Consider the following 23,672-nt stretch of genomic DNA (forward strand, 5'->3'; position numbering starts at 1 on the left):
TAGCTTTATTCAGCCATTAACAGTGCACCTCCTCTAAGGGCACATTAAGACATTTACTTCTGCTAAAATGACTCCTAAAATGCAGTGTGCCCTCCATCACCGTATGTGGTTTTAAGTGGCGCACCAATGAGTCACATAATCCCATAAGATACTGAGCGGGCCGATGGGTAGAGAAAAGCGTAAGTGACTCACTGATGGTGAGTGGGTGGTCAGGTACCGAGGCTCACTTCACAAGCAGAGGAGATAATAACACACCGTCTGTACATCTCCATTCCCATTTGGGTTTGAAAATAGTCAGCCACCCCAGCTGTTAGTCATTATGCCTTGTGGTGTTGGGGAGGGAGGGGGCTGCGTCTGTCAGCAGGCAGATAAAGAGAGGAGGGCTTCACGCCGTGTTTTTTTCAGGCGTGCATTCGCTGCTCTGAAAGTCGCGGCGCGGTTCATTAATCACTGTGTATTTGCGAGGATTAATCTACAAACCCCTGCTGCGATGCTACTGTTTCTCTGTAGTTAATAAATGGAGATACCACATTGTTCCAAATTTAAAATGAAGTATTACTTTTGAAATGCTTGATTCATTTGATTCCAATCGATCTCTTAGATGTGATACAGCTCTATTCTCATTTCCTGCGTCTCCCTCAAAATAGGAAACGGTCAGAGGTCAAGTACAGTTCAGAGCAGAATCTGTTTTTCCACCTACTGTCACACTGACCCAAATCCTGATCATCCTGTTGAAGGGGCGGGGAGTCTTTAGCAGGAAATCTTTTGCATTAGGCCGACTGAACAATAGAGACTATTCAAACATTTCCCAGTAACTGCCTAAAAGTTCACTACCATGCACCTTGGGGGCTTAGTGACAGAGGGCAAAGAATTACAGGTTCAAAGGGCTTGAAACAGGTTTAATACCCTGCGTCGTCACCGATGCTACGCACCTCTGACCCAGTCAAGGATAGGGTTAACCGAAACGTAGGCTACTTTTGGCCAATCGGTGGTTGTGCCAGACTCCCGCCTTTTGGCTGAGTCTCTATCTAATCTGTCAGAGGGAGAGCAGGAGGGCTGTTGTGAAGATTAACGCTGATAGTCCCCAGAGAAGAAGTTGGTAATTTCATGGCGCAGATTAGAACCCAAATTGAAATGTAAGCAACTATAATTGATGAATGTTAATTCAACAACAATTTAACAAGAGTTATCTAGAGACACTTTACAGAGTAGGTCTAGACCACACTATAATTTACAAAGACCCAACAATTCCAGTAATTCCCACAAGAATTTACCGGCTGGATGCGGATCGTCTGCGGAACGTCTCCGCAACGTCAACGGAGCCATTAGGTTTCCGTTAAAGTCAGTGTGTGTATTTCCACAGACTGCGGAACGTCTGCGTCCAGACTCCGTCCCAGTTCCGTCAGTCCGCAGCCCTCCGCAACAGATACGCAGAGCTTCTATTTTTGACGGACGACGGAGAGCTCCGCAGCATTTCAGCACACGGCAGATTGTGCGGGACAGGAAGTCGAGCACAGAAACAAAATAAATATCCGCTTAATTTTCAAAATAAAATACACAGTGCTCACGGCGGATCATATTTCCCTGCACTACACCTTGAAAACACAGCACAGAGCGGTTTCCCCTCTACTCCTCTGGATGGAAACTAACTGTTGTTGGTTTTATGGTTCTATTCTACGTGAATTCACAAGAACTTGTGGGTCCTCGTGACTACAGCTGTCAGTCATGGCCGCAGCCGTTCCGCAACAAATCCGGACCTGATGGGTATTGACGGACGGCGGGGCACGCAGCCGGCACGCAGCGGAGCCGGTCCGCAGCCGTTACGCATGCTGTGGAAATGAGGAGTCAGTGGGACAGTGGCAAGGAAAAACTCCCTTTTAGGCAGAAACCTTGAGTGGTGAGTAAAACTTCCTTTTTAGGGAGAAACCTCGGACAGACCCACTTTTGCAAGCTGTGTCACATTTTCATTAGGGGCTGAGCCCCCCTAAAGGTCTGATCCTAGGATCGCCCCTGCTCCACTGGAAAGTGAATGCCTTAAGACACAGATCATCACTGCAGAAGTGAGGCGGGAACAAGCTGACCCGTTCACTTGGCTATGCAGGAAACAGAATATTTACATTCTGTCCTTGTTTTATTTTTTTCTGCCTTCCTTTCCTCCCACAGCTCTCCCCCTCTCCTCTTCAAGGTGTCGTGCACGCGCTCAGTAGGCTGCTATTAAATGGGCGGACTGTAGGCGCGGTCACGTCCACAGCGGCTCCTGTGGTGACTGTCACATAAAAGCGGGCGTCCGGCGGACTCTGTCTCTGCGAGACCGGATCGGACGTGACCGACACCGGGGATCTGAACCACCGCTCGTAATACAGTAATGTCTTTTTTTTTTTTTTTTTTTTTTTTTTTTTGCAAGAATAGGCTAATCGAAGAGTTCAAGTTTGATGTGCTGCGTGCCGGGCTCTCTGCTGTTAGGCTATTGTTATGATGAAGTAGGTTAGTTTCGCATTCGGCTGACAGGTTAATTTCCAGACATAAATGAGACATAAATAAACCTGTGTTGGAAATGTATATGGATTGTGCTGTAGCCTAAAAGTAAAGTAGCCTAGCCTATTCCTTGATTTGTTGTAAAGGGGACTTTAAATGTATTCGACAGCCAATAGACTTCAAAGATTAATTTTAGTTAGCATTTGTAGACATATTATTCTTTTTCTGTAGGCTATTGGATATCATTATGTGACTAAGTAGACATAATCTCCTTTTCTACATAGGCTACTCTTGTAGGATACATGGAGTATATAAGGGACCACATGATGATTTTTAATGCTGCCACGCACCGTTAAGTTCAGCGTTTATTGTGTTTTTCCTCAATACAGACAAAACCAGCCGCACAGCTTGAAGGCGACTTGCAGGAATCAATACGAGATCAGCTGACATCTGCTGTTGACATCACCTCAAAGGTAGGCTATATATACCTTTTTGTATTATATGCTGGAAGACACGTATGCACACTGTAGACATGGGAATCTTGCTTGTTCGTGTGATGTACAGTTATGTGCTTGCTCTCTTGCAGGGTCTGCATGTAGACCAGTTAAGCTATTTTATAGATCAGAATATAATCCTATTCCCCTCCTAATTTTTTACTTCTGCTACAGCAGGATGATCCCCAACCCCCCTCCTCTTACTTTAGAAAGTCCTTTACATTTTTTCAGAGACCCATGAGCTGGTGGATGCTGCCTCTTCTGGTTTGAAAGCATTGCTGGCTGTCTGCTTTGCTCACTTCACTCACACAAAGGTCATTCCTTTTTTTATGTTATATTTGATTGATTTTTTTTTTTGTTATCTCCACCCCAATCCCCATTCTTCGCCTATTCATGCATTGAAGTTTCCCAGACAGCCATCCTCGGTAGCCTCCACCTTACTGTGGCCTGCCTTGGCGTGGGATGCTGGAGAGTGGGAGAGCAGGAGGGGAGATTTGATGCCAACAGTAAAAGAGGTGTGGCATAGCTATAGTCAATCATGGGGGATTCAATATTCAACTGCTGTTATGTCCCACCCCATCCCCCAGGCGAGGGGGAACTCTCCGGGTCCAGACGCTCGGAGATCATGGCCTCCAATTCAGCGAACATCTCCTCCGACAAGCGCTTCCTCATCTTCTTTGACTTCGATGAGACCATCGTGGATGAAACCAGCGACGACCTAGTGGTGCAGGCCGCCCCTGGTCAGCACCTCCCGGGCTGGCTGAAGGACACCTACCAACCCGGCCGCTACAACGAGTACATGCAGCGCGTGCTGACCTACCTGGCGGAGCAGGGCGTCACAGAGAGCGACATGCGCAGCATCATGGAGAAGATCCCGGCCACCCCCGGCATGATCACCCTCTTCCAGTTCCTCCGCACCCGCCCCCCGCAGGACTTTGAAGTGGTGCTGTTGTCCGACGCCAACACCTTCTTCATCGAGTCCTGGCTCCGGCGTGCCGGTGCCCGCCCACTCTTCCACCGGATCTTCAGCAACCCGGCCACCTTCAACAAGGATGGCCGGCTGGTGATGCGGCCCTTTCACTCCCACGACTGCGCGCGCTGCCCCAGCAACATGTGCAAGCAGGTGGTCGTCAGGGACTATGTGGCCCGAAGGACGCAGGAGCGGGGCCGTCCGTACCAGAGGGTCTTCTACGTTGGGGACGGAGCCAACGACTTCTGCCCAGCGCTCTCCCTGGGGCCCCGGGACGTGGCTTTCCCGCGGCGGGATTTCCCCATGCACCGGCTGATCACGGAGACCCATGAAGCCATGCCCGGGGAGTTCAAGGCTGTCACGGTGCCGTGGGTTAGCGCGGAGGAAGTGGTGCAGAGGCTGAGGAAGCTGGTGGCAGAGTAGAGGAGTGCACACATAGACAGAAAGGGAAGAAAGGAGATTAGTAGGCTAAGGGGCCAATTGACACTTTTAGTCATATTCTCAGGTCAAATAGTTGCAGAAACTAATGTTCCAGACAATAAAATCACTTGTACTTGTAAAATAAAGTGTGTCTAGCCTGCACGTGCCTTAAGTCTAGCCTCTCTCGTTTTGTTCCAAAGGTCACTCAGAACAGAGGCCCAGTTTCTCATCAGCAGGTTAATGATTATGGAGCCCTGCCATTGTCACCCAAAGAGAGGAAAGCAATGCCAATGCCAATGCTTTATTAGGCATATAGGCTATATAAAAACATTAAGAAGTAAGAGTATGAGTTTGTCTGTATTTGCATAATAAATACCCTAAATTCAATGGGACATGGTGCTTTTAAGTGTTGGGTCATGGTGCTTTTAAGTGTTAAACTGGGTCAATAAAGAAACCTCAGTAGCAATACTATTTAAAATGGTATGGATGTTTGTTAACCAAGTGATGGGTTGCTCTTTAATAACAAGTGTGTTTTCTTATCTGCACTTTTTTTAAATATGAATTGTGAAATAAGTCTTAATACAGGAATCAGAGTAGCCTACACTGCCATCTGATGGGCATTTCAACAGATCTACAAGATGACCAAACTATTTTTTGTATCAATATGCTTCTCAGAGAATATCCTATATCTAATTTAGGAATTTATGACATATATGGTTGTTTGTTTGTTATTTTAACTTGTTTATCAGTCTGTTGTGTCTTTAGTGTGTATGCCAGGCCTACTGAAAGAAATATTAACACCAGCGGGAATAAAGCCATCAACTGAAACCCTGTTTGTGTCTGAATTTATCATTAAACCTCATCAACGTGGAATAATAATCCCCCTGTTAAATGCTACATGTAGCCTATCTGAAGGCCACATTCTATATTTGAACATCAGTATTTATTTTCAACATCGTGCTTCACTTCTCTGAAGTGTTAGGCAAATAGTCCTTTGCATTCAAATCATGCATACCACATCAACAGCAGTTTAACGGTTTTAAATAAAAGTCCCATGAAAGTGACAATAATAGAACAAACTTTAACAAAAAACTTAAGGGGGCTAATTTAGTCACATGTTCCCCCAAATAGGCTAGAGATTCTATTGTTATTTTTGTATTTAACATTGATAGAAATTGCTATGTTTCTAAAATACTCTAAATACTTATTTAAAAAGTATAGGTCTTTAGTATTTTAATACTGAAATCGTTATTTTTCATAAATTAATTTAAATCTTACAAAGTTGTTCTGGAATATTACTTTATAGGGCTCATTCAATTATAGTTATAAATTAGACTTAGACTTAGACTTCTCTTTATTGATCCTTTTGGGATGACTCCAGCAAGGAAATTAGATTTCCAGCAGCAGATTTCCGCAGCTTGACACTTGTATAGAAAAAAGAGGTATAAATGAATACCTACAGTATAGAAAATACAGTATAAGAATAACAATAACAACAAACTTTTAGCTAAATATAGGAAGTAAACAAAAAGTGAATAAACAGTAAAAAATAATAAACTACAGATAAATAAAGATAAATATATAGGACTGTGTATGGCAGAGTGCCCATTATTCATCCATTATACAAGTCTATACAGGCCTAATCAGAGTAGACACTCAATATCTCTCTCTCTCACACTCTCTCACACACACACTTTTTATTTTTTTTATTTTTATTTTTTTATTGAAATATTAAGATTTTCAAACAAACATGGCTGCATAAAACTCGTTACAACCACATCAGAGTAGGATACAAGGAAAATATAGCCAGATGGAGCAGCTCTTAATACAAACAGGAAATATACATATAGCCTTAGTAACAAGAGTAAGGATAATTTATAAAGGAGAAGAGACATTCAAATAAAGAAATAAAAAAGGGAGATTTCAGTCATTGTTCAGCTATTAACCTCAGTTGGGAAGTGTTTTAGGGTATCATATATGTTTTGTGCTTTAGGACTTTTCAGAGTTTTTAAGGATTTGATATACAGTTTAAATTAATTTAAAAAAACAACAAATTTGGGAGATGATTTCACAATTCTACATTAGTGAATAAAGAATTTAGCTAGACATACAATTGTATTAGTACAGAGCTCATCACCCTTGCTTTGCAATATCAATCCAAATGTTATGTCGTTCCCAGGTTGGGAATGCAGCAGCAACGAAGACATCTGTTGCTTAACCCATTTATGTATATCACACCAAAATTTCTGTATCACATTACATGAGAAAAACACATGGTCCGTAGTTTCAACATAATTTTCACAGAATGTACATTTATTATCATCTATACCAAAGCGAAGTCTCAGTAATTCTTTAGAAGGGTAAATGTTGTTCATTACTTTGAAATGTGTTTCTTTCACTTTAGGAGATATAGGGAGTGTTATATACATTGTTCTTAGTTTAGTGATTGAAACTTTATCAAATTTTTGTAGTATGTTATTTTTATTATGCATTTTAGGGTAAAGATAATCAATAAAACAATTTCTAATAAAGTGGTTAGTGCATTTTTTATCCAGAATAGAGAACCCTTGAATTGATAGTGGGGCCAATTGTGGTTGTATCGGATAATATGCCAAAATGTTTCTTGTTAGAAGGACAAATCCTTGGGGTAGTGCTTTATGTAATTTAATAAAGTCTGATTTTAAGGGTTTGAAATTATGTTTGATGCAAAATTGTTCATAAATTAAAAATTGTCCGTTGGTATCCATTAAGTCGACCATGGACCATATGCTTCTCCCATACCAATCCTCAAAGAATAGAGATTTGTTGCGGTGCAAAATATATCTATTGTTCCAGAGTACAGATGTGTGGGGTGAGAAGTTATGTACGTTTAACATTTTCCAATACAAGAGTATTTGTTTGTGAAACTCTGACAATGAAATAGGTAGTTTGTTAACATTAAAGTCCGCTCTGAGAAGAAATTCTAATCCTCCAATTTTCTTGAATAAGGTCTTTGGAATACAATACCAAAAGGAGTTGCTGTGTTTGATCCAAGATTTTAACCAATTTATTTTTAAGGTTCCATTAAGGCAGTCAAAGTCAATAACTTTTAGTCCTCCATCCTTTGTGTCTTTAACCATATTGCTTTTCTTCAAATAAATTGGTCTGTTTCTCCAAATGAAGTTTAGGTTGATTTGGTTGATAGATTTAATCAAATTGGTTTGAATGGCATTGGAGTAGGCTGGATAAGTACATCTTGATAAACACTCTATCTTAGGTAAATTCGACCTAGTATTGATAGGTCCCTCTGTAGCCATATATTTAGTCTTGATTTGCATTCTTTAATTGGCTTTGTTTTTGGTCGTAAATCCCCAGGTATTTGATTTCTGATTTAATAGGGATATTACAGATGTTTTCGAGTGAAGTGTCGTGTACAGCCAGCAATTCACACTTTTTTAAGTTTAATGTTAGACCTGAGGCTTTAGAGAATTTTTCAATTTTGGCAATAGTTGTTGATATTTGGTATTTATCTTTTAAGAATATTGTTGTGTCATCCGCTAGTTGGCTAATTATTATGTCTGTGCCAAGTAGGCCTACATTACGTTTTTTAATATCATTACAGTTTTTATATAGATTGCTAGCATTTCTGTGGCTAAGATGAACAGGTATGGTGAGATGGGGCAACCTTGAGGAATACCCACATTAATCTTGAAGCTTGGGGTGGTACCGCTAGGTAATAGGACAAGCTAGTAATATCTCGATATAATCCACCAACCCATTTCTATGTGTGCTTGAGCGTCGAATGCTTTATATAAGTCTAAAAAAAGAAGGAAACCATCATCCTCTATTTGGTTTCTGTACTCAATGATGTCCATTACCAATCTTATATTGTTGTGGATTGACACACACACACACACACACACATACACACACACACACACACACACACACACACACACACACACACACACACACACACACACACACACACACACACACAATTATTTTCAGGTAGATTTATTTCATGACCAACTGTCATGAGTAAATGTTCACTGTCCTCCAGTGGTCACAGTGCGTAACTACAGCCCCGTATATTTAAAAAGTTGATTGTCAAAGCGCTCACCGGAAAATTCCTTAACGTCTGGCCGAGTCGATGCATTTATTTCATGCCTTATATTAGTGCGGTGTCAAGATTCAAAGATTTTATTTTGGCACACGGCTATATGCCAAATGTACAGTGAATTGCGGGGAGACGACAAACTCTTATTAACCTTTCGGTGAGCACGTACAAAATCCACCGAAGGGGGTGATAGTGAGTACAACGATGAACGCTCACCGACCTCATTCAATAGAAGAAGAGAGACGGAAGTAATATCTCATACGCATGGCGCTATTTGGGAAATTGTTCATCTTCTGAATACATATACCCAACTTGTATCTCGTTTGATAATATTCTTTCCTGACTGCATTATAACAGAATACAGGTAAGTTGGTTTTGCAGCATGCGAGTTATAGTTTAGTGCTGTGAGATAACGTTAGCTAAACAACGTAACTGAAACGTCGCCCCCAAGTCATTCATTTCTTTACTGTTAGCTGGCTAGGATGCTAGTTTTTGGCTCGCTAATAACATTGCCAACACCAGAAAAAGGCAGTTTATCGAAAACTTCTGCCTGGAGCTAAATTTTTGTCTGGGTTTTTGCTGACAGAACGCATCTTTAAGCTTGATGAATGTATTGATTTTTGGTGATGCATACGTGCTAACTTTACATTCAAAGTTAGCATTGACTTTACTGGTAATTTAAGGTACTAGCTATTAAGTAAGCTAGCCAGCTAGCTAGTGATAGTTGTCACCGGCTTTTTGGAAATATAAGCAAAGCCTAATTCATTGTCATTATAAAGGAGACGTGAAAATTACTATATTAAAGTTACTGGTGTACATGACACTCACACAGCAACAGTTAACGTTACACATAACTACTTAAAACTAATAACATGTTAAAACAATTCTAGTTGTATCCTGTTGTAGGCTTTCTCCACATTAGATAAAGATAGTATGCCTATGTAATCCCCATTTATGTTTCAGCTAAAATGTTGTAGCATTGTCTTTTTGCATTGGATCTCGTTCATGTATTGGCAAAAAGCACTAATATTCATTAACGCATGACCAGTTCTCTACAAGATGGAGGCTGATCTGTATGACGAGTTTGGAAACTACATCGGTCCAGAGCTGGACTCTGACGACGATGAAGATGATCTGGATGCAGGGGACAGAGATGTTGACGAGGTACGCTTCAAAATCCGTTTTAACAGTTATGACTAGGTAGTACTTTAGTTTGTTTATACAATATGTGCTCACATGTCATGTTAATAACTCTCTCTTTGTGCAGGGTGACGAAGATGATGATGATGAGCCTGCTGATGCTGATGAGGATGTCCCGGGTATGGAGGTGGTCCTGCATGAGGACAAGAAGTACTATCCTACAGCAGAGGAGGTTTATGGGCCCGAAGTGGAAACTATTGTCCAAGAGGAAGACACACAACCTCTCACAGGTTAGACTCAAAGAACAGTGTACTCTGTATTTGCAGATTTACAATGAAGTGCATAGTATTTGGTTACTTAATCCACATACTTTCACGTATTTATAATGGTATGTGATGGATGCTAATAATTTATATGCTGTTAAGATAAACACACAAACGCTAGTGTTTTCTCTCCACTCCAGAGCCTATCATTAAGCCTGTGAAGAACAAGCAGTTCACCCTGATGGAGCAGGAGTTACCTGCCACTGTTTATGATATGGAGTAAGTTGTCTTCATGATTATACACAGGATGTCCTGTTTTTCTTTGCCTGAAAAGTCTGTAGATTAGGGGTGCATGAAATATCGACTCAATATCGATATCGCGATATCACGTTGCACAATATTAAATTCAAAGTGTCGCGATGAATATGCAATATTTTGTTTATATTGTGGAGCGGAGCGCTGCGTCCCGTCCGTTGGCTGTGTGGCTTAGTTGTTTGATTTGGAGCCCTCTTGAAACGCTATAATGATCATGTTTCATTGGCCAGTTACCGTGCCACTTGCACATGTTACTGCACGTCACTAACATGTGGGTACTATATGTGACAAACCCTATGGAGCGTACCACGTGTGTGCATATTTCAACAGAGTGTAAGTGAAGAAATAGATAGAGACAACTAAATGGAACAAATCAGAAAAGCAAAAGAAAAGTTGTGTCCTGTTCTCTTTATTTATATATTTTATACTGTAAATCATGTTCTTTTCTGTAGACATGGTCCTTATTTATTTATTTATTTATTTATTCATGTTGTACCAGTCCAATATGTCAGTTGAAATTAACCTTGTGTTGTAAGAAAACTTGTTTTATTTGTTATGAATCTATTTTGATGCGTTTTCCCATAACTTTTGTAATTTCCCATATGTTTAAAAATATCAAAATTAATATCTATATCGCAATATTCATAATCTATATCGCAATATCACATTTTGTCAATATCGTGCAACCCTACTGTAGATGCAAATGTTCATCCAGATCCTAACTGGTGCAATAGCACTCTTCTCAATCTAGTGTATTTCCCATTACATATCTTTCATTTACAAATGTTTGCTGTTCCCTCCTCTCTCTTGGCAGATTCCTTGCAGATCTAATGGACGGTCCTGAGCTAATCCGTAACATCACCCTGTGTGGTCACCTTCACCACGGCAAGGTTAGAGTCTGCCTTACGGCTGCTTCTGGCTTTTTCATTTAGCGGTGTGTTTTCTACTAAGGGCTCTTCTGTGGCATTTTGCCAGAGAGGACATGTGTTCCTTAGATTTAAAAAAAAAAAAAAAAAAGTGTTTTGGAGCATATGCCAATGATGTGGCTGCACTTTAGACTCATCTGTGACTCATGGGGATCTAATGAATTTGTTTTTTTCTGTTCAGACCTGTTTTGTGGACTGCCTGATTGAACAGACGCACCCAGAAATCAGGAAGAGAGACGATGTGGATGTGAGTGTCGACTGTAATAACAAACGCATCTTTGCAGTTTATTACATTTAAATTATGTATATGACAGCAGAAACTAACATGACTTTGGACTTTTTCAGCTCCGTTACACAGACATCCTCTTTACAGAACAGGAGGTGAGTTGTTTGTTTGAACTGTGGCATAATGATAACATTTCTTGAAATACATTTGGTTACCACGTATTAGACTGGCTAGTAATTGTAAACATTGTAATATGATCGACAACAGAACGTAGTACTTAGTCTTCTAAAGCAGCAACATTGCAGGACCTTGTTGCCAGAAATTATGATTTTAAGAAAATAAGCTTTAACGATGGACTTATGGTACCCTTCCTGCAAAGGTGATTTCTATCTTGTTCTTTTTCCAAAGAGAGGAGTTGGTATCAAGAGCACCCCTGTCACAATGGTCCTCCCAGACTCCAGGGGCAAATCCTACCTTTTCAACATCATGGATACACCAGGTATTGTGTGCGGCTGGATGCTTTGTTTCCTGTAAGTATGTTTTGGTGTATCATAGCAGAAAGTCATGTAAAACCTTGTGTCTCCCTCGAAGGCCATGTAAACTTCTCTGACGAGGTCACATCTAGCATCCGAATCTCAGACGGTGTCGTCCTCTTTATAGACGCAGCAGAAGGAGTGAGTCACTTATTTTTCCTTTTTTTGATCTTCTCCCAATCCTGCACTCGCTCTGCACATTTGTCATGTTATTCAACCTTCCACATAACTTCCACTTTTTTGTATCTCTGCCCAGGTGATGCTGAACACCGAGCGCCTGATCAAGCATGCAGTTCAGGAGCGTATGGCCATCACCATCTGCATCAACAAGGTGGACCGGCTCATTGTGGAGCTCAAATTGCCTCCCACAGATGCTTATTATAAACTTCGTCACATTGTGGATGAGGTCAATGGTTTGCTCAGGTAATACTTGAAACCCTGAATGTCATCAGTGTCTGCAGAGCATATACAGTATGGCTTTATGTGATGTAGTGCTACATATTGGTGGAGAAAAAAAGTGACATTTCATGGTTGGTCATTTATCTTCCTTCTCAGCACATACTCAACAGATGAGAACTTGGTGGTGTCTCCTCTCCTTGGAAATGTGTGCTTCGCCAGCTCTCAGTACAGTATCTGTTTCACTCTGGGGTCCTTTGCAAAGATCTACTCAGACACTCATGGTATGACTCTTCAGCACATGCTCTCATAAACTGGAACTGGCACATCCTTTTCTCATCTCATGCCTAATGAAGTTAGGAAGATACTACCTAACTCCTCTCTTTGTGTTTGCAGGTGACATCAACTATAATGAGTTTGCCCAGAGGCTTTGGGGAGACATTTATTTCAACCCCAAAACGTGAGTAACTAATTTGGATTTAAACTGAATGATAAGCCATCCTCCTCTTTTAATAACCCCTTTATGGTATCGGTCATTTTTCTTTTCTTCTGTTCAGTCGCAAGTTCACAAAGAAAGCTCCCAGCAGTAACTCTCAGCGCAGCTTTGTGGAATTTGTCCTGGAGCCCCTCTACAAGATCCTCTCACAGGTTGGACACGTCGAACATACATTTGTGTAACAAGGCAATGCAGCTAGCTCAATACTTTCACGCCCCATCGGGCTCTGGCTGAGTTGCAGACTTCAGTGTGTAATCCTCACCCAAATCCTCTTTGTGTCTAGGTGGTTGGGGATTGTGACACATCTCTCCCCAGAGTTCTGGATGAGTTGGGGATCCACCTGACTAAAGAGGAACTGAAGCTGAACATCAGACCCTTACTGAGGCTGGTCTGTAACCGCTTCTTTGGAGAGTTCACTGGTATGTTTTTTTTAAAAATATTTTTTATTATTATTATTGTATATGGACAACTGTTTTTCATAACAACTGTATGAATAAAGTAATAACAATACTGCAGAGGCACTATCTATCTTGCTGCTTTACTTAATGTATCTGCTCATAATTTTATTTTTTTATCTGAAGATAAATGGTCATGCTTTGCTAAACATGTTAAATCAAAAAGTCAAGCATACAGTTCTTCCCTACAGGCTTTGTGGACATGTGTGTACACCACATCCCCTCACCACAGGAGGGTGCTCGGAACAAGATAGAGCACACGTACACTGGCGGTATGGACTCAGACCTCGGGGAGGCCATGGCAGAGTGCGACCCTGATGTGAGTATAATGGAAGCAGAGCAGAAGTCTCCTGTTTATTGGCTGGTGAGAAGAGGATATGCCGGTTAACTGCGAATAGCTGCAATCTGTTTCTAGTCGTAGCCAGTGGTGTAATTCCAGCTGCTCTTACAGATTAAGCCAACAGGCCGTTTTTAATTGGCTTGAAATGAACAAGCTGTTAAATAAGCCAATTTAGGACAATGCTGGACATTGATTACCGTTTTCCAAGTTCCATTAAAAGTCTTACTGCCTTTTGCCTAAGCCCTCTTATATTTCTTTAGGAAGAAATGTTCCAGTGGTAAAACTTTCCTTTCTTTCTTATCCCTTTTTCCTGCTCACCACATGCCTCTCGCCCTCAGGGTCCTTTGATGTGCCACACCACTAAGATGTACAGCACAGAGGATGGGGTTCAGTTCCATGCCTTTGGCAGGGTGCTGAGTGGGACCATTCAGGCAGGTCAGCCTGTCAAGGTTTTAGGAGAGAACTACACCCTTGAAGACGAGGAGGACTCCCAGGTCTGCACTTTGGGCCGTCTCTGGATTTCAGTTGCCAGGTAGGCTGCAGGGGTTTGGCTTCCTAAGTTTAAAGAGTCAGAAATCAATGATTGTTTGTATTCAATCTTAACTGTGCCATCCACCTTTTTTAGATACCAAATTGAAGTGAACCGAGTGCCAGCAGGCAACTGGGTTCTCATCGAAGGTTGTGACCAGCCAATCGTCAAGACCGCCACAATCACAGAGCCCAGAGGGAATGAAGAGGTGAGACTTAAGAGAGAACGCCACTGAGATCTAAAAAAAAAAAATACCTTATGAGAATGGCATGGTTGACATTTTTTACTTTCTGTGACAGGCTCAGATTTTCAGGCCACTGAAGTTCAACATAGCATCGGTTATAAAGATTGCAGTGGAGCCTGTCAACCCATCAGAGCTACCGAAAATGTTGGACGGATTAAGGAAGGTCAACAAAAGCTATCCGTCTCTCACCACAAAGGTAAGTCGCCATACAAGCTAGGGATGGGCATGATTATTCGACGATCAATAATTGATTATTAAGAATTTCGTCAGTCACGTTAATTTGTTATTGATTTAAACTAATGCTTGTTGCGTAGTGTGAGTCTTGAAGCGATTCAATGAATTTCACAGTGTGGCGCCGTGTATAAGTACAACATGGCCACGACTCAAACGATATAGCCAACCACTAAACAAAGTGCACCCGACCCTGGTTAATGTCGGTGGCGGCCGCGGTGCATCCTGCTCTCAGTCTCAACCTAGCATAAACTCGGCGTTAGCACGGAGGAGCTGTGATGCACAACAAGCAAAGAAAATTAGTTGTATCTTAGCCTACTGGTTATTTTTTATTAGGCTTTGTCCGTGCCTTGGATAGTTTTGAGTTACATTTTGACAAAACCTGTCAGATCTAAGTAGTATTATGTTTTTGGTTAAGTTATTATTTAACATAATTCTTTTTATTATTTTGGAACAAACGAGGGTCTCTGTTTAAAGCGTAACTCTCGCCAAAATGCAACCTAGGGTCTTTTTGTGAATGTACCCGAGTCAAACTTTTGTTATAAAAAAAACAATTTAGGACGGAAGCGCCACTTTTAAGATTTACGGTATTTCCGTTTTTCAGTCAAATGGCCTTTTGTATGGGAGTGATAGGGGCACTTTTATGATAGCCTCAAAAAAAGAAGGCTCGAAACGACATGAAACTATGCTCAAAGTATCACCAGGGGCTCTACACCTTAACGAAAGCATTGACAACATTGTTTGTGTACCTAGAGTTTACTTAAAAGAGGTTTTAAACAACTCACCGTAGCGCTTGTTATTTCCGGCCGCAGCCATTTTATCAGTCAAAAACAATTGATTTCCGAATGGAACAGGGAGGAGAGTAAAGACGGAAAGCTCCTAAAGCTTAGTTCCATATAAATGCACGAATAAGTCGTTTTGTCGTTATTGAAAAACAGTATTGACCTTGTAGTTGAAAAAGGAGCCTCATATGGAGTCCGTTTATATGCATTCGGATATTGACTCTTTTTGACTGCCAAGATGGTAGTGGCCGGAAACAACAACAGTTGCGGTGAGTTGCTCAAAAACTTTCTTTTTAGTAAATCTGTGTACACAAACAATGTTGTCGATGCTTGCGTTAAGGTGTAGAGCTGGTGATACTTGAAGCAAAGTTTCATGTTGCGTCAAGCCTTCTTAGTATTTTGAAAATAGCTATTTTGAGACTAGCATGAGAGTGCCCCTATCACTCCCATTCAAAAGGCCATTTGACCCAAAAACGAGAATATGGTGAATCTTAAAAGTGGCGATTCGGTCCTAAATATGCTTTTAAACTAAAGTTTGACTCGCATACATTCACAAAAAGATGCATTTTGGCGAGAGTTATGCTTTAAGAATGGTGGCTCGCAGCTGCAGGTTCTGCTGCTTCAGAGCACCGCAGCGCATATATCTATAATCTATATCTATAACCTCCAGCTTAAATGCCACAAGTTGTTCTTGTAATTAAAATCTCATCGAGGAAAAACACACTGTATTTTTGTATTTTCATTGCATTTTTAATTTATAAAAAGTTAAATAATGAATTTTAATATAAAAATATTTATGATTAATCGATAGTCGATCGTTAATTCTCCCGACGATCGACGAAGAAAATTTAATCGAATGCCCATCCCTAATACAAGCACAGAAGTTGGTCCAGTAGTGCATTGTAGCGAGATTATAAAAGTTATTAGGCTTGTAATACTTGTCAATTTAAATCCCTATAACACAACCTAAATAATAAATAAATAAAACAAAGTAAGCAAGGAATACATGAGATTACACTTTCAATTTAGTTGACACAGCTAGCCATCTTATAGCCTCCTAAAATGGTTTTCTGAAGAACAAAATACAAATATGGACCCTGAAGGAAGGACAGATGTGAAAAGTATAAACTGTGAGCTCAACAATAGTTATGTAGCTATTCAATTGCTTAAATTATAATTTACTATACTAAGACGTGTGTGTCTTTGTCTTTCAGGTGGAGGAGTCTGGAGAGCATGTTATCTTAGGGACCGGAGAGCTCTACCTGGACTGTGTCATGCACGACCTGCGCAAGATGTACTCTGAGATCGACATTAAAGTAATTGTTGTCACTGCTTACAAAAAACTTGACACAGTACTGCACAGGAGTGGGGCCTTTGGTTCTTTGTGTAATTGTGCTCATCTTTGTCCACAGGTTGCTGACCCTGTTGTGACTTTCTGTGAAACGGTTGTGGAAACCTCATCACTCAAGTGCTTCGCTGAAACGCCTAACAAAAAGTGCATAACAAACTTAATAATTTTAGATTCTTTTATTCACACATACAATGACATGACTGCAACTACAATAAAGCTTAGTTTGCTATATTATTAATATACCTCAAAACTCATAGCTCTGTAATGTATTTTTTGAAGTTTCTAATTTTCTGCATGAACTGTTATGAAGACTCTTGGATGTTGTATTTCTTGTTGGGGAGTTCAATTTGTGTAGTGTTTAAGTCACTGTCAGAGTTAGCCCTTCCCTTTGGCCGAGTGTCTACCCAACCCAGAGTGAGTGATTGACAGCCGTGTGATGTGATTGACAGGAATAAGATCACCATGATTGCTGAGCCCTTGGAGAAGGGGCTGGCTGAGGACATAGAGAACGAAGTGGTGCAGATCACATGGAACAGGTAAGATGTAGAAGATGTCACCATCACACTCACACATATTAGGTAATCTCTTAATTAATTAAAATTATATAATGTGCCTGTCATGTTAGACGTATCTGTAGATTTTCCCCATTTCAGTCTGATATGGCAGCAGCCTTATTAATTTCTCCATATATCCGAGCCATTCTGACCAATCGTTCGTTTTCATTATTCCCTCGGTTAGCAGGGATTAAGTAGCCGGCATGTAAGAATAATGATTGATTCTTTAATTAAATGCTGTTATTGAACAAGGTAGAGCGATATAGAAATGCCCAGAGCTGAAATAGTCATTTAAAAAGAGCAGTTATTGGATTTCATTTTTGAAAGTTTTGAAAAATGTCAGAACTGCAGAACGTGACAGTCATTTTGGGAAAGTGGATTTCTGCTTCACCATGTCAGATTGAAAGGTGCCTTAGAAACTCTGTGTGTAAGAGGCAAAAGATTTTCATTGTGTGTGTGTGTGTGTGTGTGTGTGTGTGTGTGTGTGTGTGTGTGTGTGTGTGTGTGTGTGTGTGTGTGTGTGTGTGTGTGTGTGTGTGTGTGTGTGTGTGTGTGTGTGTGTGTGTGTGTGTGTGTGTGTGTGTGTGTGTGTGTGTGTGTGTGTGTGTGTTGCTCGAGAGTGGCTTCCTGTCAGTCCTCGGCGCATCTGTTAGGCCATCTGGACCTAGCAGTGCCAGTGTGGAGTAGCAATGCCAAAGAAGTGACATACTTTACACACCATCAAACTGAACCTTCGCTCTACTCCTCCTCTTCCATTAACCCCTCTGCCCCCCCGATCAACCAATCTCCTTAATGTTCCCGCTGACACAATGTGCAGACCTCCTTTCAACCAGTGGCTGTTCTGTTTCCTCATGTTAGGAAGAAGCTGGGAGAGTTTTTCCAGACAAAGTACGACTGGGATCTGCTGGCTGCCAGGTCCATCTGGGCCTTCGGACCAGACACCACGGGACCAAACATCCTTGTAGACGACACACTGCCCTCCGAGGTAAGTTTTGTACCAACCAGGCAGGTGAATCACAGCTGAAATAGGGCTCTTTGTCTGAAGATTAAAGCTTGATTTACGGTTGTGTGGAGGCTCCACGCAGAGCTTTTGCCGTAGCTTACGTAAGTGGCCTAAGGTTTATACTCGTGGGTTGGTGTGTGCCTCGATCTCTGTAAGAGAAAAGCAGGGCCGGCATGTGCGTGGGGAGTGTGTGGTAGAGCGTGTGCCGACTCCAGAGGCAGAAACAAAGTGTCTCCCCTGTGCTTTCTGACCACGGTGGTAAATCTATATCATGTTTATGGAGAAGGAGAACCAGGAAATGAGTAGCGGGAAGAGAAACGACACCAAGCCACAGCCAACGTGCGTCCCTGCGACCTGTAGTTAAATTTTTCGAGAGGTGCACGTCAGGCTACGGCGTAGGGTCTGGTGTAGGTTCGTGTCTCCGTGTACTAGGGGTGCACGATATTGGGGGGGATGCAACGCTACCACGTGATGTGTATTTTTCAAGAGGTGCATCAGAGAGTATAGATGTAACAAGAGGCAAAACTCAATAGAACGTTGTGCTGCAGCTTGCAATAGAATATTCTTATTGAGAGCAGCTCGGCCTTCTTGGACTGAATGCAACACAACATTCTATTGAGTTTCGCCTCTTGTTACTTCTATACTCTTTGGGTATGTCGGGTGGGATGCAATACTAAACAAATAAAACAAAATCGCATAATTATTGCAAGACTTTGGGTATAATATCGCGCAACGTGATATAGCGATAACGATATTGAGTCGATATATCTTGCACCCCTACCATGTACCTACGTACGTAGCCACGGCGTAGATTTTATACGGAAGTTTAAATCACCTTTATGTGTCCTATTTGAATCTTGGTTAATTTGGTTAAGTAAACGATACACATTAACTGCTGTATAGTGCTTGCTCCAACTGTTTAGAGCCACATAGAGCTGTGACTAGCAATTATTTATTATTGAAAGGTTTTTACAAAATTACCTGTTCTTATTAGACCAACAGTTCATCCTAACACATGAGAAGCTGGATCCAGCAAATGTTTGGCAGTTTTGATTAATAAATACCTTAAACAAGTAATTGAAATTGTTGCTGATAGTTTTGCATCGTTTGACTAATCGGTTGGGTTATCATTTCTAATCTAGAGCCACACACTTTTGTTTATCCATATCACAGATGACTGGTATTATATTATTTCTAATTGATATTAAATTAACACCAGACTAGGCCATTGTTTTTGCGCTGTCAAACCATGTGCATGTCAATCATACAACATTGGAGTTTGAAATGCCAAAAAGAGAAAAACATCCATTACTTTTAAATCCTGGGGTTAAAATAACTGCGTGTATTTACGATTTTATTATTTACACTATAAATATCTGTTAACTGGGATAAAGATTACACAAGGCTACTGAAGTTCCAGGTTTTGCTTTATAGAGAATAACTATGTGTTTGTACCTAACTCTTGTTGTGATGTGTTCTCCCCCCACCCTCCGTAGGTGGACAAGGCGCTGCTCGGCTCAGTCAAAGACAGCATAGTTCAGGGCTTCCAGTGGGGCACCAGGGAGGGGCCACTGTGTGATGAGCGTAAGTTCTCTCCGCTTTCTCTTTTAACCCTGAAACACGTTGTCTTTAGGACTAAACCTTTGTTCTCTGTACTGCCATTGGTGCTGGAATTTCCTCTTCACCAGAATGTCTAGCAGTGTGAGCATTGTGCAAAGGGCATGTGTATTTTTCCTCATCCGTGTTATGTTACAATAACTCAATCTTTCTGCTGCCCACAGCCATCAGGAATGTCAAGTTTAAGATCCTTGACGCAGTCATTGCTCAGGAGCCTCTCCACAGAGGAGGGGGGCAGGTCATCCCTACAGCTAGGAGAGTGGTGTACTCGGCTTTCCTCATGGTGAGATCATCCCTCCCTAAGCCTATTCTTCCCCTCGCCTGCCATTTACTCTTCCAGACTTCATTTTCATCTTCACTTTCTTTAATGTTCCATTACAGTGATTACGGTTTGGATTTGCTGATGTGCGTTATTTTTAATTGTAGTGCGAAAACATTCCTCTTTCACAATTTTGGCTCTTTCCCTGCTCTTATCATAAATCCATAGGTCAGCTGTACATGTGCTGGCCATACAGTTTCTTCGGGCTTTTGTCCTCCCTCTAATGCATGGTCTCCCTTGTGTTGCAGGCCACTCCAAGGTTGATGGAGCCTTATTACTTTGTGGAGGTTCAGGCTCCAGCTGATTGTGTATCTGCAGTCTACACAGTGCTGGCTCGTAGAAGGTTGGTATACTCTACTTCTCGTAAAATCTAGTGTCGACCCAGGCAGAAATGTCATGCGTTGACAATATCTCCTGATATTGAAACACATTTATCTTTGTCATCTAGGGGTCATGTCACCCAGGATGCACCTATTCCAGGGTCTCCTCTCTACACCATTAAGGCTTTCATCCCGGCCATCGACTCCTTTGGCTTTGAGACAGATCTTCGCACTCATACACAGGGACAGGCCTTTGCTCTGTCTGTGTTCCACCACTGGCAGGTAAACATATTTGCCAAAAATTAGATTGTCAGGGCACCTACAGGTAAAATACGTTGCATCACTGCCCCATGCCTGCATCATTTCTATGGAGAACAGTGTAACAGGATTTTTTTCTTCTAATGCCTAAACAAACAAATCCGAAACGTTCATTTATGAATAGCATTGTCAACATTACACATTTTTCAGATTTAAAACGGTTCTATTCAGATGACACATATTTACTTGCTTACTTTACATACACCAACTCTGTCATACACAAACCTGTGGCTGCTTGTGCAGCAGAGTGACCAACCTTGTGCCCATGTCTGCCACTCTGGCTAAATTGTCTTTGATGTGGAGTGTTGAGTCATTAAGTTTTAAGTATAATGTAGCTGTCTCTGCCCGCCATGTCTGACAAGTGTTTGTGTCTGCACTCTGGAGAGCTGTGTCATGGGAAAATGAACTCCACTTACTGAGGATTAATATTTCACAACTAAATCATTCGTCTGGAAGAAGAAAAAGGTTTTCCTCTGTGCAAATATGTAATGTTTTATCCCCTTGAGGTGAAATTCAAGTGTTAGACAAGAGACTGGAGATGAATTATTTATTTGCACACTTGTCCCAACACTGGGGAAAGGATGTATTACAGATCCTTTGGGCACATCAAGAATAAATGCAAATGCTGTTGACATTGGTTGGTTGACATGTATTACCACACATTTTACAGTAATGTAGGTAGGGCTGAGCAGTATATTGAAATGTATGATTTATTGTCTGTAATTGTAGTTGCATCGTGGGATTTTTAGTACAAATCATAACACACAATTTGTTTAGTAAACTATATATATGAAGCAAAGCACTGAATAGTAAGTAAAGCAGTTACAAAATCAGATTCCCCCCCCAGGATTATTCCTGAAATGTTTTGTTAAAGTCAGCTGGAATAGCCCATTCTGTTTTGACTTCCTGTCATCGTGCGGTCCAGCGTGATGATTTATTTCCATAACACCTAGTCCTCAGTTAGTCCTGGACAGAAAATACCTTTCCCCCTCACAAGACACCCCTGGGGTCCAATACCGATCGCCTCTCAAAATGACTTTCTAAAGGGCAGCTACAGAGTTTGTTCCTGATACAGTCAACACTCTGAATCTTCTCCTCTGCTCTGGGCCTCCGCAGACATTATTCCTGTTGGTACATATTAAATAAACTGCCTAAGAAAATAAGGAAAACATGGGAGTCCCTGAACTGTGTTGTTTGCTCATTGAACTCAAGAGGTGTGTGCCTCCCTCATTAGTTTGATTATGTACTGCGAGTATTTGCATGCAAGCAGCTCAGTGTTGAGTTACTGTTGTTTGCAGCTCTCATCCATATGTTGATTGGGCTTCAGCCACTCCGTTGAAGATTTTTTCCTTTTCCCTTCCGCTTAAGCTTTCCCCGAGGCTGGGAACGTCTTATTTAATCCAATCCACCCGATGTTTTCCAGAGGACATACTATGAGCTCCTTTTTAGATAATGGTTTTAATGAATCATTTTTAAAGCCTGTGAACTCTTCTTCTAACTCAACTTGCTAACACTGCATTGATGCAGCGTTGGTCACAAACTGAAGGAGTGACAGCACTTGCACATTGCTTTTCCATCACGTTGATGGACGTGCTCCTGACTCAGTAACAATGGGACGGACTTGCAACTGAATCAGATATTTAGTGAAAGGTCGGAGCCACTATAGAAGTGTCCAGTCAGTTTGTTAAAGCTCAAAATGTGCTGTGTGTTTCATGTTGTCGGACTGTTTCTCAGGTTGGGCTTGGCTGGATTTCCTCTGTTGGCCATTCGCTTCTTCTCTCTGGGTTAACTAGATTTCATATTTCCTTTCAGATCGTCCCTGGTGACCCTTTAGACAAGAGTATTGTGATCAGGCCTCTGGAGCCTCAGCCTGCCCCCCACCTGGCCAGAGAGTTCATGATCAAGACCCGAAGGCGCAAGGTGGGCCTTTTGTCTACCTGTTCATCACTTCAGTTGTTGAAGTTCTATTCCTGCATGACTGATCTCCCGTGTTTGTTGTTCTGCAGGGTCTGAGCGAGGATGTGAGCATCAGCAAGTTCTTCGACGATCCTATGTTGTTGGAGCTGGCCAAACAGGACGTGGTGCTTAACTACCCCCTGTGAGACTGCAACACCCAAACCTCTAGTGAATCAACAGCAAATCCTACTTTGTTTATAGATATTTTGGCAATAATGAACTACAATTACCAAATCCATAAATGGTTTTCCTTGTTTCAGATTATTATTCTTGATCTCCAAAGACCATTTTATTTTATTACCTTTTCTCCCGTTTCCTACTGTCCCCCAACCAACAATTTAAAAAGATCTGTAACAAAAGTAGGTCACCTGGATCAGTCCTTGGATTGATGGAAACCAGGAAAATCCACAGCTATTGCTGTCACAGGAGAGTTGTTGCTCTCCTATTTTGGAAAGCAGCTGTCAAAACATTGCAGAAGTTTGTCTCGTTTTTGTAGTATTTTTATTTTTTAAATGTACAAATTGTTTTTGTAGAAGAAGATGACGTGGAAGCCTTTTTTTAAAAAAGAAAATAGGATGTCATTGATCTGGCGTATGTCTGAATAAAAGAAGTCAAAGAAAGACGTTTCAGTGTTCTGTACTTTAAGACCATGCGAGAAACAACCTCCTCACAATGATGCTATCTCTAAGGACTTGTGTAGTTGAGATATAGGAGTTGGGAAGCTTTAGTGTAGTGAGAATAGTGCTAAGTTGGAGCTTTGCTGATGGTTTGAGTGATTGGCGTGTCTGTTTGAGACGCTGTGTGGGCGGTGACTGATGGACAGGCTGTTGGAAATAGGCGGAGAGCAACCAAGGTTAGCCGAATAAAAGAATAAGGGAATGATGCTGCACGTCACTGATG

General features: G+C 41.4%; 2 protein-coding genes across 2 annotated transcripts; both read left to right on the top strand.

The window, feature by feature from the left end:
* Nucleotides 1-3,375: 3,375 nt before the first annotated feature.
* phospho1 (phosphoethanolamine/phosphocholine phosphatase 1) lies at nt 3,376-4,857 on the top strand. Its single transcript, XM_028600282.1, has one exon. It carries the CDS (start codon nt 3,508-3,510, stop codon nt 4,360-4,362), a length of 855 nt encoding a protein of 284 aa, XP_028456083.1. The 5' UTR covers nt 3,376-3,507; the 3' UTR covers nt 4,363-4,857.
* Nucleotides 4,858-8,525: 3,668 nt separating this feature from the next.
* Nucleotides 8,526-23,386, top strand: eftud2 (elongation factor Tu GTP binding domain containing 2). The gene is made up of 28 exons (XM_028600007.1): nt 8,526-8,822; nt 9,507-9,622; nt 9,726-9,888; nt 10,062-10,140; nt 10,991-11,066; nt 11,284-11,349; nt 11,448-11,483; nt 11,737-11,827; nt 11,920-12,002; nt 12,118-12,284; nt 12,417-12,541; nt 12,654-12,717; nt 12,815-12,905; nt 13,037-13,172; nt 13,400-13,527; nt 13,887-14,080; nt 14,174-14,285; nt 14,377-14,517; nt 16,549-16,650; nt 16,747-16,829; nt 17,135-17,221; nt 18,098-18,224; nt 19,739-19,826; nt 20,024-20,142; nt 20,427-20,521; nt 20,627-20,780; nt 22,629-22,736; nt 22,823-23,386. Exons 2-28 carry the CDS (start codon nt 9,518-9,520, stop codon nt 22,916-22,918), a joined length of 2,916 nt encoding a protein of 971 aa, XP_028455808.1. The 5' UTR covers nt 8,526-8,822; nt 9,507-9,517; the 3' UTR covers nt 22,919-23,386.
* The last annotated feature ends 286 nt before the right edge of the window (nt 23,387-23,672 follow it).

The sequence above is a fragment of the Perca flavescens genome, chromosome 15 (assembly GCF_004354835.1).
Source record: "Perca flavescens isolate YP-PL-M2 chromosome 15, PFLA_1.0, whole genome shotgun sequence".
Classification (NCBI taxonomy): Eukaryota; Metazoa; Chordata; class Actinopteri; order Perciformes; family Percidae; genus Perca; species Perca flavescens.

Coding starts and splice junctions, on each gene's coding strand:
- phospho1 (XM_028600282.1), top strand. CDS start 3,508: ATGGGGGATTCAATATTCAACTGCTGTTATGTCCCACCCCATCCCCCA.
- eftud2 (XM_028600007.1), top strand. CDS start 9,518: ATGGAGGCTGATCTGTATGACGAGTTTGGAAACTACATCGGTCCAGAG. Junction 11,484..11,736: donor TCCTCTTTACAGAACAGGAG/GTGAGTTGTTTG, acceptor CTTTTTCCAAAG/AGAGGAGTTGGTATCAAGAG. Junction 20,143..20,426: donor TGTACTCGGCTTTCCTCATG/GTGAGATCATCC, acceptor CTTGTGTTGCAG/GCCACTCCAAGGTTGATGGA.